The sequence below is a fragment of the Mixophyes fleayi genome, chromosome 2 (assembly GCF_038048845.1).
Source record: "Mixophyes fleayi isolate aMixFle1 chromosome 2, aMixFle1.hap1, whole genome shotgun sequence".
NCBI classification, from domain to species: Eukaryota; Metazoa; Chordata; class Amphibia; order Anura; family Limnodynastidae; genus Mixophyes; species Mixophyes fleayi.
Genome location: NC_134403.1, coordinates 1,378,787 through 1,400,940, shown reverse-complemented (window position 1 = coordinate 1,400,940; position 22,154 = coordinate 1,378,787). Strand labels below are relative to the sequence as shown.

The following is a 22,154-nucleotide window of genomic DNA, read 5'->3' as shown; positions in this document are numbered from 1 at the left end:
GACATATCATACTCACTGAGCACTTGTACACTTACTGCCATATCATACTCACTGAGCCCTTGTACAATTACTGCCATATAATCACTGAGCCCTTGTATAGTTACTGCCATATCATACTCACTGAGCCCTTGTACACTTACGGCCATATCAAACTCACTGAGCCCTGGCATACTTACTGACATATCATACTCACTGAGCTCTTACATACTGACTGGCATATCATGTTCACTGAGCCCTTGTATACTTACTGCCATATCATACTCACTGAGCACTTGTACACTTACTGACATATCAAACTCACTGAGCCCTTGTACACTTACAGCAATATCATACTCACTGAGCACCTGTACTCTTACTGCCATATCATACTCACTGAGCCTTTGCAAGCTTACAGACATTCAAACTCACTGAGCCCTTGTCTACTTACTGACATATCAAACTCACTGAGCCCGTGTACACTTACTGACACATTACACTCACTGAGAACTTGTACTCTTACTGACACATAAAACTCCCTGAGAACTTGTACTCTTACTGACACATTATACTCACTGAGAACTTGTACTCTTACTGACACATTATACTCCCTGAGAACTTGTACTCTTACTGACACATTATACTTACCGAGCAATCGTACCCTTACTGACACATTATACTCACTGAGAACTTGTACTCTTACTGACACATTATACTCCCTGAGAACTTGCACCCTTACTGACACATTATACTCACTGAGACCTTGTACTCTTACTGACACATTATACTCACTGAGAACTTGTACTCTTACTGACACATTATACTCACTGAGAACTTCTACTCTTACTGACACATTATACTCACTGAGAACTTGTACTGTTACTGACACATTATAATCAGAGAACTTGCACCCTTACTGACACATTATACTCACTGAGAACTTGCACCCTTACTGAAACATTATAATCACTGAGAACTTGTACTGTTACTGACACATTATAATCACTGAGACCTTGTACTCTTACTGACACATTATAATCACTGAGAACTTGTACTGTTACTGACACATTATAATCACTGAGAACTTGTACTCTTACTGACACATTATACTCACTGAGACCTTGTACTCTTACTGACACATTATACTCACTGAGAACTTGTACTCTTACTGACACATTATAATCACTGAGAACTTGTACTTTTACTGACACATTATACTCACTGAGAACTTGTACTGTTACTGACACATTATACTTACTAAGCACTCGTACCGTTACTGACACATTATAATCACTGAGAACTTGTACTGTTACTGACACATTATAATCACTGAGACCTTGTACTCTTACTGACACATTATACTCACTGAGAACCTGTACTCTTACTGACACATTATAATCACTGAGAACTTGTACTGTTACTGACACATTATAATCACTGAGAACTCGTACTCTTACTGACACATTATAATCACTGAGAACTTGTACCCTTACTGACACATTATACTCACTGAGACCTTATACTCTTACTGACACATTATACTCCCTGAGAACTTGTACCCTTACTGACACATTATACTCACTGAGACCTTGTACTCTTACTGACACATTATAATCACTGAGAACTTGTACCCTTACTGACACATTATACTCACTGAGACCTTGTACCCTTACTGACACATTATACTAACTGAGAACTTGTACTGTTACTGACACATTATAATCACTGAGACCTTGTACTCTTACTGACACATTATACTTACTGAGCACTCGTACCGTTACTGACACATTATACTCACTGAGAACTTGTACTCTTACTGACACATTATAATCACTGAGAACTTGTACCCTTACTGACACATTATACTCCCTGAGAACTTGTACTCTTACTGACACATTATACTCACTGAGAACTTGTACTCTTACTGACACATTATACTCACTGAGACCTTGTACCCTTACTGACACATTATACTAACTGAGAACTTGTACTGTTACTGACACATTATAATCAGAGAACTTGCACCCTTACTGACATATTATACTCACTGAGAACTTGCACCCTTACTGAAACATTATAATCACTGAGAACTTGTACTGTTACTGACACATTATAATCACTGAGACCTTGTACTCTTACTGACACATTATAATCACTGAGAACTTGTACTGTTACTGACACATTATAATCACTGAGAACTTGTACTCTTACTGACACATTATACTCACTGAGACCTTGTACTCTTACTGACACATTATACTCACTGAGAACTTGTACTCTTACTGACACATTATAATCACTGAGAACTTGTACTTTTACTGACACATTATACTCACTGAGAACTTGTACTGTTACTGACACATTATACTTACTAAGCACTCGTACCGTTACTGACACATTATAATCACTGAGAACTTGTACTGTTACTGACACATTATAATCACTGAGACCTTGTACTCTTACTGACACATTATACTCACTGAGAACCTGTACTCTTACTGACACATTATAATCACTGAGAACTTGTACTGTTACTGACACATTATAATCACTGAGAACTCGTACTCTTACTGACACATTATAATCACTGAGAACTTGTACCCTTACTGACACATTATACTCACTGAGACCTTATACTCTTACTGACACATTATACTCCCTGAGAACTTGTACCCTTACTGACACATTATACTCACTGAGACCTTGTACTCTTACTGACACATTATAATCACTGAGAACTTGTACCCTTACTGACACATTATACTCACTGAGACCTTGTACCCTTACTGACACATTATACTAACTGAGAACTTGTACTGTTACTGACACATTATAATCACTGAGACCTTGTACTCTTACTGACACATTATACTTACTGAGCACTCGTACCGTTACTGACACATTATACTCACTGAGAACTTGTACTCTTACTGACACATTATAATCACTGAGAACTTGTACCCTTACTGACACATTATACTCCCTGAGAACTTGTACTCTTACTGACACATTATACTCCCTGAGATCTTGTACTCTTACTGACACATTATACTCCCTGAGAACTTGTACCCTTACTGACACATTATACTCACTGAGACCTTGTACTCTTACTGACACATTATAATCACTGAGAACTTGTACCCTTACTGACACATTATACTCACTGAGACCTTGTACCCTTACTGACACATTATACTCACTGAGACCTTGTACTGTTACTGACACATTATACTCACTGAGACCTTGTACTCTTACTGACACATTATACTCACTGAGACCTTGCACCCTTACTGGCACATTACACTCACTGATATCTTCTACTGTTACTAACACATTATACTTACTGAGCACTCGTACCGTTACTGACACATTATACTCACTGAGACCTTGTACTCTTACTGACACATTATACTCACTGAGAACTTGCATCCTTACTGACACATTATAATCACTGAGAACTTGTACTCTTATTGACACATTATAATCACTGAGAACTTGTACTCTTACTGACACATTATACTCACTGAGACCTTGTACTCTTACTGACACATTATAATCAGAGAACTTGTACTCTTACTGACACATTATAATCACTGAGAACTTGTACTCTTACTGACACATTATAATCACTGAGAACTTGTACTCTTACTGACACATTATAATCACTGAGACCCTGTACTGTTACTGACACATTATACTCACTGAGACCCTGTACTGTTACTGACACATTATACTCACTGAGAACTTGTACTCTTACTGACACATTATACTCACTGAGAACTTGCATCCTTACTGACACATTATAATCACTGAGAACTTGTACTCTTACTGACACATTATAATCACTGAGAACTTGTACTCTTACTGACACATTATACTCACTGAGACCTTGTACTCTTACTGACACATTATACTCACTGAGACCCTGTACTGTTACTGACACATTATAATCACTGAGAACTTGTACTCTTACTGACACATTATAATCACTGAGACTCTGTACTGTTACTGACACATTATAATCACTGAGACCCTGTACTGTTACTGACACATTATACTCACTGAGACCCTGTACTGTTACTGACACATTATAATCACTGAGAACTTGTACTCTTACTGACACATTATAATCACTGAGACTCTGTACTGTTACTGACACATTATACTCACTGAGACCCTGTACTGTTACTGACATATTCACTAAGCCTTCATATACTTACTGACATTACATGTGAAGCATTGAGCACTGACACTACAAGTCCACTGAACCCTTCTAGACATACTGACCCGTAATACTAAGTGTTCATAGACTGTCAGCACTTACTCACTGAGCCCTTTACATTTACTGACACCTACTCACTTTATACTGACACTCACTGAGCATAACACTCATTGAGCACATTGACTGACTCATTGAGCACTGTCACTCATTGGCACTCACACTCACTGAGCCCTGGCACTGGGTGCAGCTGTGGTACTCACGGGGTCTGGCCTGTGTGTGGCCGGCGATGTACAGCAGACTCAGCAGTCCCAGGATGCAGCCTTCAGGGGACATCGCTCCAGAGACTCAGCCCGGCTGCTGCTTCCCCAGCTCTGAGCCGGAGCTATAAGAGCTCCGCAACTAGACTGAGAGTCAGCAGGACACAGCTACGTCAGGGTCTGCCCCAGCCAAGAATCACCCAGGGCGCCCCCTATAGGCCAATGTATGGAGTGTCCAGCAAGATGATCCCTGCAGCACTACTGGTCCTAGGATGATCCCCATTCTGTGCAGCAGGATATAAAGTATTATAGATAGATACATAGAGAGAGAGAGAGAGATTGTATGGAGTGTACAGCTAGATGATGCCCATTCTGTGCAGCAGGATACAAAGTATGAGAGAGAGAGAGATAGGAAGAGAGAGAGAGATAGGGAGAGAGAGAGAGAGAGAGAGAGATAGGGATAGAGGGAGAGAGATAGAGAGAGATAGGGATAGAGGGAGAGAGATAGAGAGAGAGAGATAGGGATAGAGAGAGAGAGATAGAGAGAGAGAGAGAGAGAGAGAGAGAGAGAGAGAGAGAGAGAGAGAGAGAGGGAGAGAGATAGGGATAGAGGGAGAGAGAGAGAGAGAGAGATAGGGATAGAGAGAGAGATAGGGAGAGAGAGAGAGAGAGAGAGATAGGGATAGAGAGAGAGATAGGGATAGAGAGAGAGAGAGAGAGATAGGGAGAGAGAGAGATAGAGAGAGAGAGAGAGAGAGAGAGAGAGAGAGGGAGAGAGAGAGGGGGGGAGAGGGAGAGAGATAGGGATGGAGAGAGAGAGAGAGAGAGAGAGAGAGAGAGAGATAGGGAGAGAGAGAGAGATAGGGATAGAGGGAGAGAGATAGGGAGAAAGAGAGAGAGAGAGAGAGGTATATATATATTGTATGGAATCCTGGTGTTTCAAACCTGCGCTTACACTAGTGTGGCTGGATCTATGGGAAAGGGACTTTGGAAATGTTTTACCTTGTAATAAATTAGCTAAATATAACTTTTACCATCCAGACACTAATATTTCCATTCCTGCAAAGAACCCGTCTACTTGTTATACTGATGATATGCAGATTATTACATTACTGACCTCTCTAGAGATCTGCAGAACATTTCTCTGTCCCATCTACCTCCTGACAGATACATAGTGATATATTCTGCAGATTATTACATTACTGAACTCTCTAGACATCAGCAGAACATTGCTCTGTTCCATCTACCTCCTGACAGATACATAGTGATATATTCTGCAGATTATTACATTACTGACCTCTCTAGAGATCTGCAGAACATTTCTCTGTTCCATCTACCCCCTGACAGATACATAGTGATATATTCTGCAGATTATTACATTTCTGACCTCTCTAGAGATCTGCAGAACATTGCTCTGTCCCATCTACCCCTGACAGATACATAGTGATATATTCTGCAGATTATTACATTACTGCCCTCTCTAGAGATCTGCAGAACATTTCTCTGTTCCATCTACCCCCTGACAGATACATAGTGATATATTCTGCAGATTATTACATTACTGACCTCTCTAGAGATCTGCAGAACATTTCTCTGTTCAATCTACCCCCTGACAGATACATAGTGATATATTCTGCAGATTATTACATTGCTGCCCTCTCTAGAGATCTGCAGAACATTGCTCTGTCCCATCTACCCCCTGACAGATACATAGTGATATATTCTGCAGATTATTACATTTCTGTCCTCTCTAGAGATCTGCAGAACATTGCTCTGTCCCATCTACCCCTGACAGATACATAGTGATATATTCTGCAGATTATTACATTACTGAACTCTCTAGACATCTGCAGAACATTGCTCTGTTCCATCTACCTCCTGACAGATACATAGTGATATATTCTGCAGATTATTACATTACTGAACTCTCTAGACATCTGCAGAACATTGCTCTGTTCCATCTACTTCCTGACAGATACATAGTGATATATTCTGCAGATTATTACATTACTGACCTCTCTAGAGATCTGCAGAACATTTCTCTGTCCCATCTACCCCTGACAGATACATAGTGATATATTCTGCAGATTATTACATTACTGCCCTCTCTAAAGATCTGCAGAACATTGCTCTGTTCCATCTACCTCCTGACAGATACATAGTGATATATTCTGCAGATTATTACATTACTGAACTCTCTAGAGATCTGCAGAACATTTCTCTGTCCCATCTACCCCCTGACAGATACATAGTGATATATTCTGCAGAATGTATACAGCACCGCCGCGGACGCTTCTTAGACAGCGCCGCGTCTGCTGTATAGGACAGCGCTGAAGAAACGGAGCTGCTGCGCATGCTCTCGCAGGGGGTATTTTTTTTGGGGGGGGTCGGGGGGGAACCCCCCCCCCCCCCCCCCCCCCCCCGACAATCCTCCATTCGCCCCTGTGACACGTTTATTGTGTTATGTTACTGGATTATATGTATGGTTAGATCTCTCTAAGGACCATTGCATCTAGCGAAGACATTCACACGATGTTACAAAAGATAGAGCAGGTTCTACCAGGAGCTGCCTCCTCTTTCATGCTTTGTGTCATCCAGCGCACATTTAGATTGTAATCTCTGAGGTACAAGCACTTTCTTTAGTTTATTTGCCATTTCATTTCCTGCCTAGAAACGTATCTGTCCCAGGATTTTGCGTGGATGATAATCTGTAATCATAAACCGGCTCACACATAAGATAAGGGTAGAAGAGTGTGACATTCCTCATAGACCTTCCAATAATAGTCTGTATCTGACTGCACTGTGAGGAGCATCACACACAGCAGTAATATAATCACAATAACGTAGCTGCCTCATGTATGTCAGGCTTATTTACTGAGCATAAACATATCTCAGTGCCGACCATCAGCTTCCAAAGTGTTTGTTTGGCTTCTAAATGTAGAATCTTTCTTTTCCTGATATATTATTATTTGTTTTAATACTTTCTGGTTCTTATAGTTGTATATAGTGAACTGTAGTATCTATAAATAGACATTTTATCCTAGAATAAGGAGGTCTTTATAAAGCCTCTTCCAGACGTCACATAATATACGGGGGTCGCCTGTTTTCCAAGGTGATACAATAAAGTGCATTACAGAGACCAAGGGGTATATTTACTAATCTGCGGGTTTGGAAAATGGAGATGTTGCCTATAGCAACCAATCATATTCTATCTGTCATTTTGTAGAATGTACTAAATAAATGATAACTAGGGGCCTGATTCATTAAGGATCTTAACTTAAGAAACTTCTTATTTCAGTCTCCTGGACAAAACCATGTTACAATGCAAGGGGTGCAAATTAGTGTTCTGTTTTGCACTTAAGTTAAATACTGACTGTTTTTTCATGTAACACACAAACACATGACAGCTTATTTGTACACTGACATTTCAAGTTGATATTTGTGTGTTACATGAAAAAACAGTCAGTATTTCTGGGCAGCACTGTGGCTCAGTGGTTAACACCTCTGCCCTACAGTACTGGGGTCATGAGTTCAATTCCCAACCATGGCCTTATCTGTGAGGAGTTTGTACGTTCTCCCCATGTTTGTGTGGGTTTCCTCTGGGTGCTCCGGTTCCCTCCCACAATCCAAAAACATACTGATTGGTTAATTGGCTGCTAACAAATTGACCCAAGTCTGTGTGTGTATATATTAGGGAATTTAGACTGTAAGCCCCAATGGGGCAGGGACTGATGTGAGTGAGTTCTCTGTACAACGCTACGAAATCAGTGGCGCTATATAAATAAATGATGATGATGATATTTAACTTATGTGCAAAACAGAAAACTAATTTGCACCCCATGCATTGTAACATGGTTTTGTCCAGGAGACTGAAATAAGAAGTTTCTCAAGTTAAGATCCTTAATGAATCAGGCCCTAGAATCTGATTGGTTACCATAGGCAGCATATTCACTTTTTCAGACCCGCAGTTTAGTAAATATTCCCCAAGTTCTCTTTACAATGTGGCACTGGCTTCAAGAGCTTATTCATGGGTTCCTAATATTATGTATCATTATACAATGATAAACTTCATCCCAAAAATAAAAGGTATCAAGTGTTAGCAGAAAAAAATGTTGCAGTTTGTAGAAATTTGTCAGTGTGAGGTGTTATTATAGTTCTATATCATCAGGGTTTTTTCTGGAAGATTGGAGCAGTTAGAGGCTTTCCTTAGGTATAATCACAGTTATGAGTGGTTCTGCATCCATAACATCATAGAACCACTAAAACACATACGTGAGATTGTTACGTATGAAGCACTAAGGTGATATACATTGTTCAGAGTCACCCTGACATTCCAATCCCGATAAAAAGATTATTACTGTTGCATCTCCACCCAAAATGTTCTGTGAAGAATTCAGACTGCAGGTAGTTGAGCTGATATGACATCACTTGCCCTGTGTGGGTGTGTGAATCCAGCAGTCTATGCGTTGGTCCGTTACACTGTCAGTCCCCTTCTGCCTCCTTCCTAACATGACAACCTGCTGTAGTGCTGAATGACAGCACGATGGGTGTATCAACACTTCAGATATTTCAGTTATATTATTCAGCTCAGTTCTAAACAACTTCTATAAATTAAAGACAACTAGGGTCAGTAATATGCGTAGACCGCAGACACCGGAGGGCGCTGCTGAAGTACCACAGATATAGTCTTAAATTAAAACATAATTTTAACTCCTTGCCAGAGGTGTCATCAGCTACATCCAATATCAACCTAGAGGCACAAGATGTTCCAGCAATATACTAATGTACATAACTATACGTCTACACCTAATAGCTGTAACACAAAATCAGTTGCCCAAATAAGTGACATTCTGGGGGACAGTGCAGCTATTACTGAAGGATAACAAGCTCATAATGATCATATTGGTTTACAAATAAGGACCCAGCTAATAGACCTGCTCAAAATTAACACATTGGTGATATATATAAAATACAGGAAACCACAAACTAATAAAGGAATAACTTAATACAACAATCGGTGAGTTTTTATTTTATTTTAAAACAGAACAATTTTTCATCTAAAGTTTTTATATTTTGTTAAACTTTACTAAATGGTTCAGGACATAAGGAAAAGGACTCTTAAATAGATGTAAAAAAGAGGTATGATTTTAGTATAGTTTAATCCACACCAGAGCTTGTTCCTCACCTCACCAAGACTTGTTCCTTACCTCACCAGGACTTGTTCCTTACCTCACCAGGGCATGTTCCTTACCTCACCAGTGCTTGTTCCTTACCTCACCAAAGCTTGTTCCTCACCTCACCAGTGCTTGTTCCTTACCTCACCAGTGCTTGTTCCTTATCTCACCAGGGCTTGTTCCTCACCTCACCAGAGCTTGTTTCTTACCACACCAGGACTTGTACCTCACTTCACCAAAGCTTGTTCCTCACCTCACCAGAGCTTGTTCCTTATCTCACCAGGGCTTGTTCCTTACCTCACCAGGCTTGTACCTTACCTCACCAGGACTTGTTCTCACCTCACCAAAGCTTGTTCCTCCCCTCACCAGGGCTTGTTCCTTACCTCACCAGAGCTTGTTCCTTACCTCACCAAAGCTAGTTCTTCACCTCACCAGAGCTTGTTCCTTATCTCACCAGGGCTTGTTCCTTACCTCACCAAAGCTTGTTCCTGTCACACGCCGGTCCTATAGTCAGGTCCCGGCTCTGTGACTTTCCCTTTAAGAACCATGATTCTGCTTGCTTCTGTTTCAGAGACATTACTTTCACAGGTGTTTCTAGCTACTGTGATCTGGACCACTTCCTAAACCTCATTGGTCCTGGAGCACTATATGAACCTCCCAAGGTTATGGGCTCATTCCCTGATCTTCGTGTTACTCAGTCTACCTTGGTCTAGGCTGAATCTGCTACTGCTGTTACCTGTGTGCTGGACTTCTACATCTACCACCATCATACCTGGTACTTGTGGTTCCACACTGCTTACTGAATCTGCTACTGCTGTTACCTGTGTGCTGGACTTCTACATCTACAACCTCCATACCTGGTACTTGTAGTTCTACACTGCTTACTGAATCTCCTACTGCTGTTACCTGTGTGCTGGACTTCTACATTTGCACACTGAACTGTCTCGTGAGTTGCCTATTACATCTGCACTCTTATTGATTGGCTCAACTACCTCTCTGCTCGGCTGCCTGTATTCTTTACTGAACTACAATCAAGTTACCTTGTCGTCTGTGGTTCTATGTTTGGCACAGCTATTATTATTACTCTGCTGATTATTAGTTGCTGGACTGCTATTAAGAATATATTGCCAAGCCAGTTGCCAGTTCCGTTATTCAAGTTGTGTGCATTCAATCTTCATGCCGTTGCTATTGGTTACCAACTGAACTTCTTTCGTGATTTCATTGTATTTTGTGAACTGTCGTGTACTCAGCTTGCTGAGTTGTACATATCTTATACTGTTGCTGTTATACCATCTACCAATATAATATATTGCAACGCTACTATCATCTTCTGTGTTTTGTTAAACCTCCACCATCCACTGCTAATAACATCCCAGTAGTGGCAAAAGGGATCCATAAAATATCCTTAGCCGTGACAGTTCCTCACCTCACCAGAGCTTCTTCCTCACCAGAGCTTGTTCCTCATCTCACCAGGGCTTGTTTCTTGCCTCACCAGGGCTTTTCTCTTGCCTCACCAGGGCTTGTTTCTTGCCTCACCAGGGCTTGTTTCTTGCCTCACCAGGGCTTGTTTCTTGCCTCACCAGGGCTTGTTTCTTGCCTCACCAGGGCTCGTTTCTTGCCTCACCAGGGCTCGTTTCTTGCCTCACCAGGGCTCGTTTCTTGCCTCACCAGGGCTTGTTCCTTGCCTCACCATGGCTCGTTCCTTGCCTCACCATGGCTCGTTCCTTGCCTCACCATGGCTCGTTCCTTCCCCTAACCATGGCTCGTTCCTTGCCTCACCATGGCTCGTTCCTTGCCTCACCATGGCTCGTTCCTTGCCTCACCATGGCTCGTTCCTTGCCTCACCATGGCTCGTTCCTTAGCTCACCAGGGCTCGTTCCTTAGCTCACCAGGGCTCGTTACTCAGCTCACCAGAGCTCGTTACTTAGCTCACCAGGGCACATGGTACTTACGTGGTACTGAAAATGGGACATAAGTCACTGATCGTCCCGTTATCAAGCAAATATTACATTAGCTTCTTGTCTATAAGGTCAGCAGCATTCAATGCCTGTTCCTAGAAGCCTTCTCCTGGTAGTAAGGATTGTGCATTGTAATATTCACATACACAAGAGGCGCTGCAGGTACCTCAAATATATTTTAGGTTGTCTTGTTTATCCACTCACGTAATCATTTCCTCCTCAGATACTCATTAATCTATCCTGGCTTCCAACACTACAGCCAATAAACATGATGCTCCCATTAATGGAACCCTGTTATCTTGTTCCTCCACGGCTGCCACTTTAAATTACATTAATATCTCCATAATCCATGTTCATTATAAAATAACTCTTCAGTTTTTCAATCTCTACACTCATTACACCAATTTCGTTTAAGTTCTAATAACTAGTTGTATCTCTACACATCATCTCTCTGTCACTGCTATATACTTATCTGCACCCAATAACTGTACAGCTTTATCACCTCTGCACCCTGCTCCTTACCTCTGATTCCCCCCCCCCCCCCCTCAAAGTAGACCTTCAATATCCTTATGAAACAGATAAGGAGTGAAATGAGACACTTTATCCATTTCCTTCACATACAAGGTATGTTTATTAAATAATGAGACTGTGATTCTATCTAGTAAACAAAGCAATCATAACTGGTTGTAACTTCATATGTAGTAACCTTGAACTAGAGATGAGCGGGGTCGGATTTCTGAAATCCGAGCCCACCCGAACGTTGCGGCTCCGAGACAGATCCGGGTATTCCCGCCAATTGCAAAACTGAAACCGAGGCTCTGAGTCATAATCCCGCTGTCGGATCTCGCGATACTCGGATCCTATAAATTCCCCGCTAGCCGCCGTCATCTTCACTTGGGCATTGATCAGGGTAGAGGGAGGGTATGTTAGGTGGTCCTCTGTACCTACTATATCTCGTGCTGATCAGTTCTGTGCTGTGCTGTGCTGTGCTGTGCTGTGCTGTGCTGTGCTGTGCTCTGTGTTCTGCTCAGTCCAGTGGTGCTGTGTCCTGTGCTCTGTCCTTCTGAGTTCAGTGGTGCTGCTGGGTCCTGTGCTGTGTCCTGTTCTATCCAGTGGTGCTGTGTCCTGTGCTCTGTCCTTCTGAGTTCAGTGGTGCTGCTGGGTCCTGTGCTGTGTCCTGTTCTATCCAGTGGTGCTGTGTCCTGTGCTCTGTCCTTCTAAGGGCATTGTTATTTCCCCATTATTCCCAAATTATAAAAAAATTCAAAAAAAGTTATATAAAAAAAAAAAATATCCCAAAACAATCCTGCCGTATAAGTCCAGTGGTACTGCTGTATAACTCCAGTCCAGTGGTACTCTCCTGTGCCGCATATAATTTTTAAAGGCTTTGCCGAGTGTGTGTAGCTTCGGGGTACACTCTCTTGTGCTACATATAATGCAGAACAAAAATTTGGAGGATAAAGTAGGGTAAGATCAAGACCCACTTCCTCCTAATGCTGAAGCTGCTGCCACTAGTCATGACATAGACGATGAAATGCCATCAACGTCGTCTGGCAAGCCCGATGCCCAATCTCCTAGTACAGGGCATGTAAAATCCAAAAAGCCCAAGTTCAGTAAAAGTAGCAAAAAGAGAAACTTAAAATCATCTGAGGAGAAACGTAAAGTTGCCAATATGTCATTTACGACACGCAGTGGCAAGGAACGTATTATGCCCTGGCCCGTGTTCATGACTAGTGGTTCAGCTTCACCCAAGGAACTAAGCCCTCCTCCCCCCCCCTACAAAAAATTTAAGAGAGTTATGGTGTCAGCAACAACACAGCAAACAACTCTGCCTTCTAAAGAGAAATTATCACAAATCCCCAAGGCGAGTCCAAGGGTGTTGGTGGCTGCGAAGCCTGACCTTCCCATCACTGTACGGGAAGAGGTGGCTCCTTCCACCATTTGCAGCACGCCCTCTGCATATGCTGGAAGGATCACCAACAGTCCAGTTACAGATTTGGCAAATGAAGGTGTGAATGTTGTACACCAGGAGGAGGATATTGATGTAGCTGGCGCTGAGGAGGATGTTGATGATTATGATGCAGACAGATACCAAATTGCCTTTCTCAATTTCTATTTATATTCTAGATTATATAACGGCTGAATAGTTTTCTATTTTACTCCTAGTGGAGAGGGGATCTGATGCAGACAGATAGCAAACTGCCTTTGTCCATTTCTTTGTATATTTGAATTTCTAGTTCTACAGTCTATGCAGCCTGCTTTTTTTATCTTCAAAGTATTTACAAGCCTTGCAATCTAAATTAACAAGAGGTAGTGACGTGCTAGAACTCCACCCTCTATATGCTGCAGAGGATGGAGGAGCATCAAAAGGCCATTCAAGCCTACACAGACACCTACAACATAGGAAAAGGAGTGGGGATGCGCCTGAGTCAAGCGCACTGGAGAATGATTTCCGTGTTGTGCAAGGTTCTGCAGCCATTTGAACTTGCCACACGAGAAGTCAGTTCCGACGCTGCCAGCTTGAGTCAGGTGATTCCCCTGATCAGGCTTTTGTAGAAGCAGCTGGAGAAAGTGAGGGAGGAGCTGGTAAACCATTGCGATTCCACCAAGCATGTAGCTCTTGTGGATGAAGCCCTTCGTACGCTTTGCCAGGATCCGAGGGTGGTCAGTCTTTTAAAGTCAGAGGAATACATTCTGGCCACCATTCTCGATCCTCGGTTTAAAGCGTATGTTGTGTCTCTGTTTCCGGTGGACACAAGTCTACAGCGGTGCAAAGACCTGCTGGTCAGGAGATTGTCCTCTGAAGAGGACCGTGACATGCCACCAGCTCCTTCTTCATTTTCATCACTGTTTGTGCAGTTCCAAAAAAGAGGAACTGCCATTTTTATTGCTACCTTCTTTCTTTCTGTATTTTCTGTGTCCTGTGGTCTGTTCTGCTAAGGGCATTGTTATTTCCAAGTTATCCAAAAGTTCAAAAAAAACTAATTTATTTTTATTAAAAAAATTATAAAAAAATTAATTTAAAAAAAAAAAAATGAAAAATTTTCCAAAAATAATTGGGAAAAAATATTACAAAATTTTAAAAAATCTAGCTTGTACTGCTATTTAAAAGTCTAACTACGATCATTCACTGTTGCTGTATCCAAAAATAATAGGTACTGCTATTAAAGTACAGTCCAGTGGTACTCTCCTGTGCCGCAGATAATTTGTAAAAGCTTTGCCGAGTGTGTGTAGTTATGTATCACAGGTTTTAAGAAGAGGCACAACACTGACAACCTGTTAGAGAAACTGAGGGAAATAATCTCTCTGTGGCTCACCCCACTTAGACTCTCCTGGGGATTCAAATAACTGCCATTTCTATTACTACCTTCTTTCTATATTTAAAAAAAAAAAAAAAACTCATTTCTTTTACTACGTTAATTGTTTGTGCAGTCACAAAAAAGAGGAACTGCGCCCTTAACTGCTATGTTGGTTTTAGACGTCCATCCGGTGTCCCCCATCTGTGCACTGGAATTCAGACCAGTTGAGGGTTTTTTTATTATATTGTGGGGACCACTCCACTATGCAGTCCAGATACTTTTTGGGTGGAATTGAGACCAGTTGAGGGATTTTTTATTATATTGTGGCCCTAGTATCAAATTGGGTACCGGGGCCACTCCACTACGCAGTCCAGATATTTGTTTGGTGGAATTCAGAACAATTGGGGGATTTTTATTATATTGTGCGGACCACTCCACTACGCAGTCCAAAAAGCTACCTCGGTGAAACGTTTTGGACTAAAAACAATATTGTGAGGTGTGAGGGTGTTCAGAATAGACTGGAAATTAGTGGAAATGATTGTAATTGAATGTTATTGAGGTTAATTATAGTGTAGGAGTGAAAATAAGCCCAAAAACTTGATTTTGGAACTTTTTATGCTTTTTTCAAAATAAATCCAAAACCTCAAGCAAATCCGAACACAAAACACAAAACACGAGACACCAAAAGTGGCCGGTGCACATCCCTACCTTGAACATGTCTGGACCTGCACAACAAGCTGCAACACTCGTTCGGTTGATTGTGAGTCGCCATTTAGTTTGGTTGTGTTTTCTGTAGAGTGCCGAAAAAATAGTAAGTTTAAAAGTTGAACAACATGTCAATTTGACATTTTTAGTAAAATTGCACAAAACACCAACAGAATGACACAAATCCAAACCTGTTTCATAAAGTCTTCACTTGTGATGAGACCTGGATCTTCCAGTACGATCCTAAAACCAAAAGACAGTCAATGCACTGGAAAACACCGTCATCACCAAGAATGAAAAAAGCTTTACAAGGCAAGTCAAAATTGAAAGCAATGCTCATTGTTTTTTTTCTAAGTCAAGGGTGTAATTTTGGAAGAATGGGTTCCAGAAGGCACAACAGCATTATTATAAGGAAGTTTTGCAGAAGCTGAGAGCAAGAGTCTGAAAGAAACGGCTGCAACTGTGGAGAAATGGTTTCTTTTTTTCACCAGGACAATGCGCTGCTCACACAGCACTTTCTGTGAAGCAGTTTTTGACTGACAAACACATTACTACACTTGAACATCCTCCATATTCACCCGATTTAGCACCTTGCGATTTTTATTTTTTTCCAAAAGTTAAATCAGAGCTTAAAAGGACACATTGAGTCAGTTGATGCTGTAAAGAAGAAAACGGCAGATATGTTGAAACCAGTGATAGAAATTGATTTGCTCCGTGCCTTCGACCAGTGGAAAACAAGACTACAGCGATGTATTAGTGCAAATGGGGAGTATATTGAAGGGGACAAACATTACATTTGTAATACCAATAAATAAAGGTGAGTTATTTAATCTGTCTCATTATCTAATGGACATACCCCGTATTGCTTTGTTAAGCTGGGTACACACTACAGGGTTTTTGTCCAATAATCGGCTCAACCAGCCGACATACGACCGCTCGTTGGAAAGTTGGGTCATTGTGTGCAGTGACACTATAGTCGAAAGTCTGCACAAATGGACGATTGTCTCCTCATTTGGTTGGTCGTATCGTTCAATATTTTCGTTCCAATCTCCTTTCGTTGTGTAGTGTGTATAAATTTCTGACCAATCCACGACAATCCTCTGATACTTCCTCGACCTGGGGGGCGTGTGTATGTAAATTTGTGATGCCTGTACCCAGTGCTTTTTTTGTAAAAAAAAAAAAGGTGCCGGAACTCACGTCTTATTAATCTTTTATGAAAAAAAATAAAAAATTAAATATATATATATATATATATATATATATACACATAAATTTACTCCCTTCCTTGCCCCTCACACACTTGACAATTGTAAAAAAAAAATAATAACTCCTACCTCCTCCTGGTTGGCTGGCAAGGCTGCAGTCCAGATGGCTGATGGCGTAAACGCAGGATATCTAGAGGGGAGGCCCCATATGTTAATTTAATCTTTCTGTTCCCCCTCTATTCTGTAGCCTTCTTTCTGCTCCCCCTCTATTCTGTAGCCTTCTTTCTGCTCCCCCTCTATTCTGTAGCCTTCTTTCTGCTCGCCCTTTTATTCTGTAGCCTTCTTTCTGCTTGCCCTATATTCTGTAGCCTTCTTTCTGCTCCCCCTCTATTCTGTAGCCTTCTTTCTGCTCCCCCTTTATTCTGTAGCCTTCTTTCTGCTCCCCCTTTTATTCTGTAGCCTTCTTTCTGCTCGCCCTTTTATTCTGTAGCCTTCTTTCTGCTTGCCCTATATTCTGTAGCCCTCTTCTACTTTCGCCCTTTCCCGCTTTCTGTAGTCAGTATTACTTACCTTCTTTGTATACTTCTTTTCACTCTTCTTAGTTCGATCGCTGCTCCTCCCGCTGCCCTGCTTCCGGCCGACGGAAGCAGGACACACACACACACACACACACACACACACACACACGCGGTGCTGCACTGTAGCAGCACCGCAGAGAAAAAAAAAAAAGTTAAAAAAAAGTTTAAAAAAAAAGGTGCCGGAACGCCGTTCCCAGCGTTCAATGGGAAAAAAGCACTGCCTGTACCAGTCCCACGTGGTGCGGTATCCGCACATCACTGACTTGTGTTTTGTATAGATGTGTATTGCACCTGTTTGGTTGCAGACCATTACACTTGTGTAAAGCACGTGTGTTATTACCCTTTGCGTCTATAATGGGAATCTATTAAAATTACCCTTTATAAACTTATATGTTTATAAACTATTAAACTTATAAAGTCATATTAACCTTTATTAAATAATATTTGTTAAATACCCAGAATAAACCAGTGTTTATGCAACAGTTTTATTGCGGGAAAAAGTACAAAAATGTTTATTGCAGAATATACAACTGAAAAAAATAGTATTATATTTTAAAGGTGCTACTGGTTTGTGGCAGAACAGTTCCAGACACATTCCAACAAAATTTTTCTCAAGGTTTTTGATTTCTTTACCTAGGAAACAAGGAAATAAAACATTTTTACTATTAACTTCTATATCTGTAATCTATATCCAACACCAGAAATACTCTCATTTTCTCACCTTGCACACTGCTCGAGATCAGTTTATGTTGTGGTCCCTGTGGCACAATCGCAATAATAGCGGCTTAACCACATATATTCTGGAAAACAGGCGCCATTTTGTTACAGGTATGTGCCCAAAGCATTTATTTGTCTACACATGTTCACTGAAATACCTTCATGTCTAATGTCTTTCATATCTAGGGATTCAACATCATTTTTTTCTTGTTTGATAGCAGGTGTTACATTAGTGGTATCAGTGGTATAATCAGGCCTTCTCACCGTTATTTCTTCGCTGACAAAAAAAAATATATGTTACAAATCAGGCGTTTGCATTGCTTTGTGTGACACTAGAATAAAATACAAACACGTACACTACACATGCTCCTTATTTTATTTAATGTCGTAGTCGTACTGGTCCAGTACTTTGACCATCATCTTCACCTCTCTTGGGCTAATTGGATTTGCTCTTTGCTCTTCTTGAGCATCTCCATCCCCCACCTTAACTTTTTCAACATTTTTTGGCCCTTCCAGCACCATCTCTGACTCTGTCTCCGTCTCCATAGCTGCAACCCCCACTGACACCTTCTCCTCACCCGCAACCCCCACTGACACCTTCTCCTCACCCACAACCCCCACTGACACCTTCTCCTGACCCGCAACCCCCACTGACACCTTCTCCTCACCCTCAACCCTCACTGACACCTTCTCCTCACCCGCAACCCCCACTGACACCTTCTCCTCACTCGCCATCTTCTCACGTTCCTCAGCGCAAGACACTCAGACATGGGCGTTCGTTTCTCCTGTAGACTAATCAACGATGAAACCCGCAGAGAATGGAGCATTGTGGGTGATCTCAATTCGTGTATAATAACCTTGTGTAAGGAGATTTATTGCTATAACTTTAACCCGTACAGGACCATTACGTATAAAGGGATTTTACGATCATTTTTTGCTGTATATTCGTTCACAACTATGCAATAGATTTAGTTTTATTGTTTATTCATCCTGTAGTAGCTCTGATACTGTGCTTTGTATTGTTCCGTTGATCTACTTTTCTTGCAGTATTTGTCGTTTGATTTGCTCCATCTGCTTTCTTTCATGTCCCGATAGAGGTCTATTCTACTGGACCCTCGGGTAAGGAGAGAGGTCTGTCAGATTTACAGTGTACCGGAATTACAGCTTTTGCTACATTATTTTTGTGGTGAGTAGAAGCCAGAAGCCCGCTCCAGCAGATGTCAGTACCGAATATGTGTGTAGAAATTCGAAAGATCTTTTGTTAAAAGGATGCTCTATCTGCACCGCAGTGTCATACTCTAATGACGAAGGCTACAGGAGCATCTCTTTGCCGTTGTAAAGCTGTTAGCCCATCCTGTAGAGTGATATTTATATACTTAGCTAATGATGCATAGGTGCTTTATAATATAATTTGGTTGTGGTAAGATACAGCTCGGGATATGAGGCGAGGAGCAGAGATCTGCACAGGGAGTTAGCTGCCCGTGAAGGAGATGTTCCCGACTGAGATCTCGTAGAAAGTGTTTTATTTGCAGATGTGACCATTGCTCTCTGAGAGGAAGCAAAAGGGATTTGTGCAGAGCAGGGAAGAGACACATCTCATCTATTTTACTTGACCGACCCTGAGAAAACACCCAGAAAACCAGACCTTGTGTGCTTGAGGATATACCCCAGGGGAACCTCCTGTTGTATTTCATAGAAGTTAGTGGGAAACAATGCATGGTTGTCTCAGTTGTCAGGTGGGGTGTAAGTGTGAGGGGCTATAACAGGGGCTGTCTGGGCTGGACCCCCCCAGGTCCCTCCTTGTGTTTTACATTTGTACAAGGTCGTGCTTGAACCGCGCTCTCTTCCCCTCCCTGACAACTTTCTGAAGGTCTATAAAGAATTGGGCTGAGGTTTGGATGGGTATAGTTTGGTGTACATAAAGCTCTCTAAGGGATAAATTTACTAAACTGTGGGTCTTAAAAAGTGGAGATGTTGCCTATAGCAACCAATCAGATTCTAGCTGTCATTTTGTTGAATGTACTAAATAAATGATAACTAGAATCTGATTGGTTGCTATTGGCAATATCTCCACTTTTTAAGACCCACAGTTTAGTAAATATACCCCTAGGAAGGATATTCATCTTTATATTATTGATCCTTCGCAGCCAGGACAATCTTGGGTCAGCCAGCAAGTTCCATTTTAATCTTGGATAGAAGATGGGTGAAGAGATTTGAGGCCGTGTTAGTGACAGTGATCCCAGGTGGGATGGATGCCAAGAAAATGGAAAGACTTTTTTTCAACCAGTTTATGGTGAATTCAGGGACCCTCATTGTGATTTTTCATGACGCCAGCGGACAATATTTTGCAAATGTCTCATCTAAGACTGAAATGTAAAAATCGCCAAAACTGAAAACCGCGATTATTAATTAAATTCAACTTTTTTCACTCAAAGTCCAGTTTATTTTTCTCCTACTTTTATATTTATTAGCACATAAATATTTAAAGGTTTTGTGGATATATTAAGCTGATGGTATTTGTGCCAATAGCGGAATAGAAGTGCCACTGTGTGCATTCTCTTCTTCACCCAGCTGGTCAGGTGTCTGCATCCAGCTCCCAAAGTATGATGGGTAATTTCATACGGTACCTCAGGTCTCAGTACGGGTCATGATGACACTGACTGGATATTCACCCCACTCGGATTCATATGGAGCCTGTAACTTGGAATGTTACTTACTGATATAGGAATAATTGATAGAGTTTGGCTCACAGGAGCCTGAAATGACTGAAGAACAATTCTACCTTCACAATGGATCTCAGGTCACGCCTGACGAAGCTCAAACAGTGTTATCAACAGTACGGCCGACCCCTCCTCACACTATGAACAACTGGACGAGGATCGATTCTGATCTACAGACAACCATCCAGTCTAACGTTAGCCAACAAGATTAGCCAGAAAGGGACTAACCCATGTCTGCATTGCCTTGTATTTACCACAGTATTAAACGCCTTATGTCAAGAGGCAGGAACAACACATCCCACCGCTGGTCACCTACTTATAAAAGCACTTTGTATCAGAGTCATTAGTGTGTATGGGGACAGGACTAACATTGAAGTCCAGAACACAAATATCTGTGTAGTAAGGAAAGTAATGGCATTCCTATGGCTATATATTCTTTATTTTTATATACGATTTTGTTGTCAATGTTATTTCTTGTCAATGTGATTATTTTTCTTTCTGTCCAATGATTTGATTTTTTTATTTTATAAAGTTTCTGTTAGTTCCTCCTCATTTTTTATTCAAAACTGACGTTAAACTATTGGGGAAGCTATAAAGTCTGTTTAGGCGGAAACCCTGGAAGGTTTTTACTGACAATGTTATACAGATTTACTGACAGACCTGACTCCTACTGACTGCTAAACACTTGTCTTACAGTCAGCAAAAAATTACTGACATTTGGCAACCCCCATGCAAAACTCATTTGAGTATTTTAATAATTATATTCGATTACAAGGACACAGTAAGGACAGAGTCCAAAGCAGAGACTCCAATATTTGAAGCCTTTGTAAATAAGCCTTTCACAATCTACACCTATTCCAGCATATAGTACTAATGAAAGCTCCTATATTATATTCATGACATGCGACACACGTGGTATTTTGTGCTTGTTCTATTTTTAGAGATACTGCGGTCAGTGACCCTCTTTACACTTTGATTAATGAGCCATCTCTCTATAGACAATTACCTGTTGCAGTTATCTTGTCCCACGCAGGCTCCAGCTCTTCAGCCCAAATCTGATGTAAAAGCTGCAGACTGCATGTGAAGCACCTAATACCTGACCTTATTTAGAGACTTGCGGAGACAGAGGCTGGAGCGCAGCCAGGAACGTCAGTCTCCAGCCGCGATGCTAATCCAGAGTCCTGGCGTACGTAAGGTTCACAGGCCCCAGTGGTGTCATGTTGTGTGTGTGTGTCTCACAATTATCTGGGATACTGCAAAACATATTATGAGACGCAGGAGCTGGAGTAAGCCTGAAATCTTCCAATATCTGCCATGTATATTTATTCCCTGACAGAGGAATT

The 22,154-nt window shown here is 41.3% G+C and overlaps 1 protein-coding gene across 2 annotated transcripts in view; it reads right to left on the bottom strand.

Annotated features, from left to right (window-relative positions):
- CHRDL2 (chordin like 2) overlaps positions 1-21,925 on the bottom strand; it is a 150,561-nt gene extending 128,636 nt beyond the window's left edge. The window contains exons 1-5 of one of the 2 annotated variants that reach the window (XM_075198320.1): positions 21,818-21,925; positions 18,250-18,368; positions 18,096-18,174; positions 15,783-15,834; positions 15,595-15,676 (exon numbers count right to left, since the gene is read on the bottom strand). In XM_075198320.1, coding sequence (XP_075054421.1) covers positions 15,595-15,658 — 64 coding nt within the window. In that variant the 5' untranslated portion in view covers positions 15,659-15,676; positions 15,783-15,834; positions 18,096-18,174; positions 18,250-18,368; positions 21,818-21,925. Of the gene's footprint in view, positions 1-4,458; positions 4,607-15,594; positions 15,677-15,782; positions 15,835-18,095; positions 18,175-18,249; positions 18,369-21,817 lie in introns of those variants that run through there. The other variant, XM_075198319.1, reaches the window with a different exon arrangement.
- Positions 21,926-22,154: the final 229 nt, after the last annotated feature.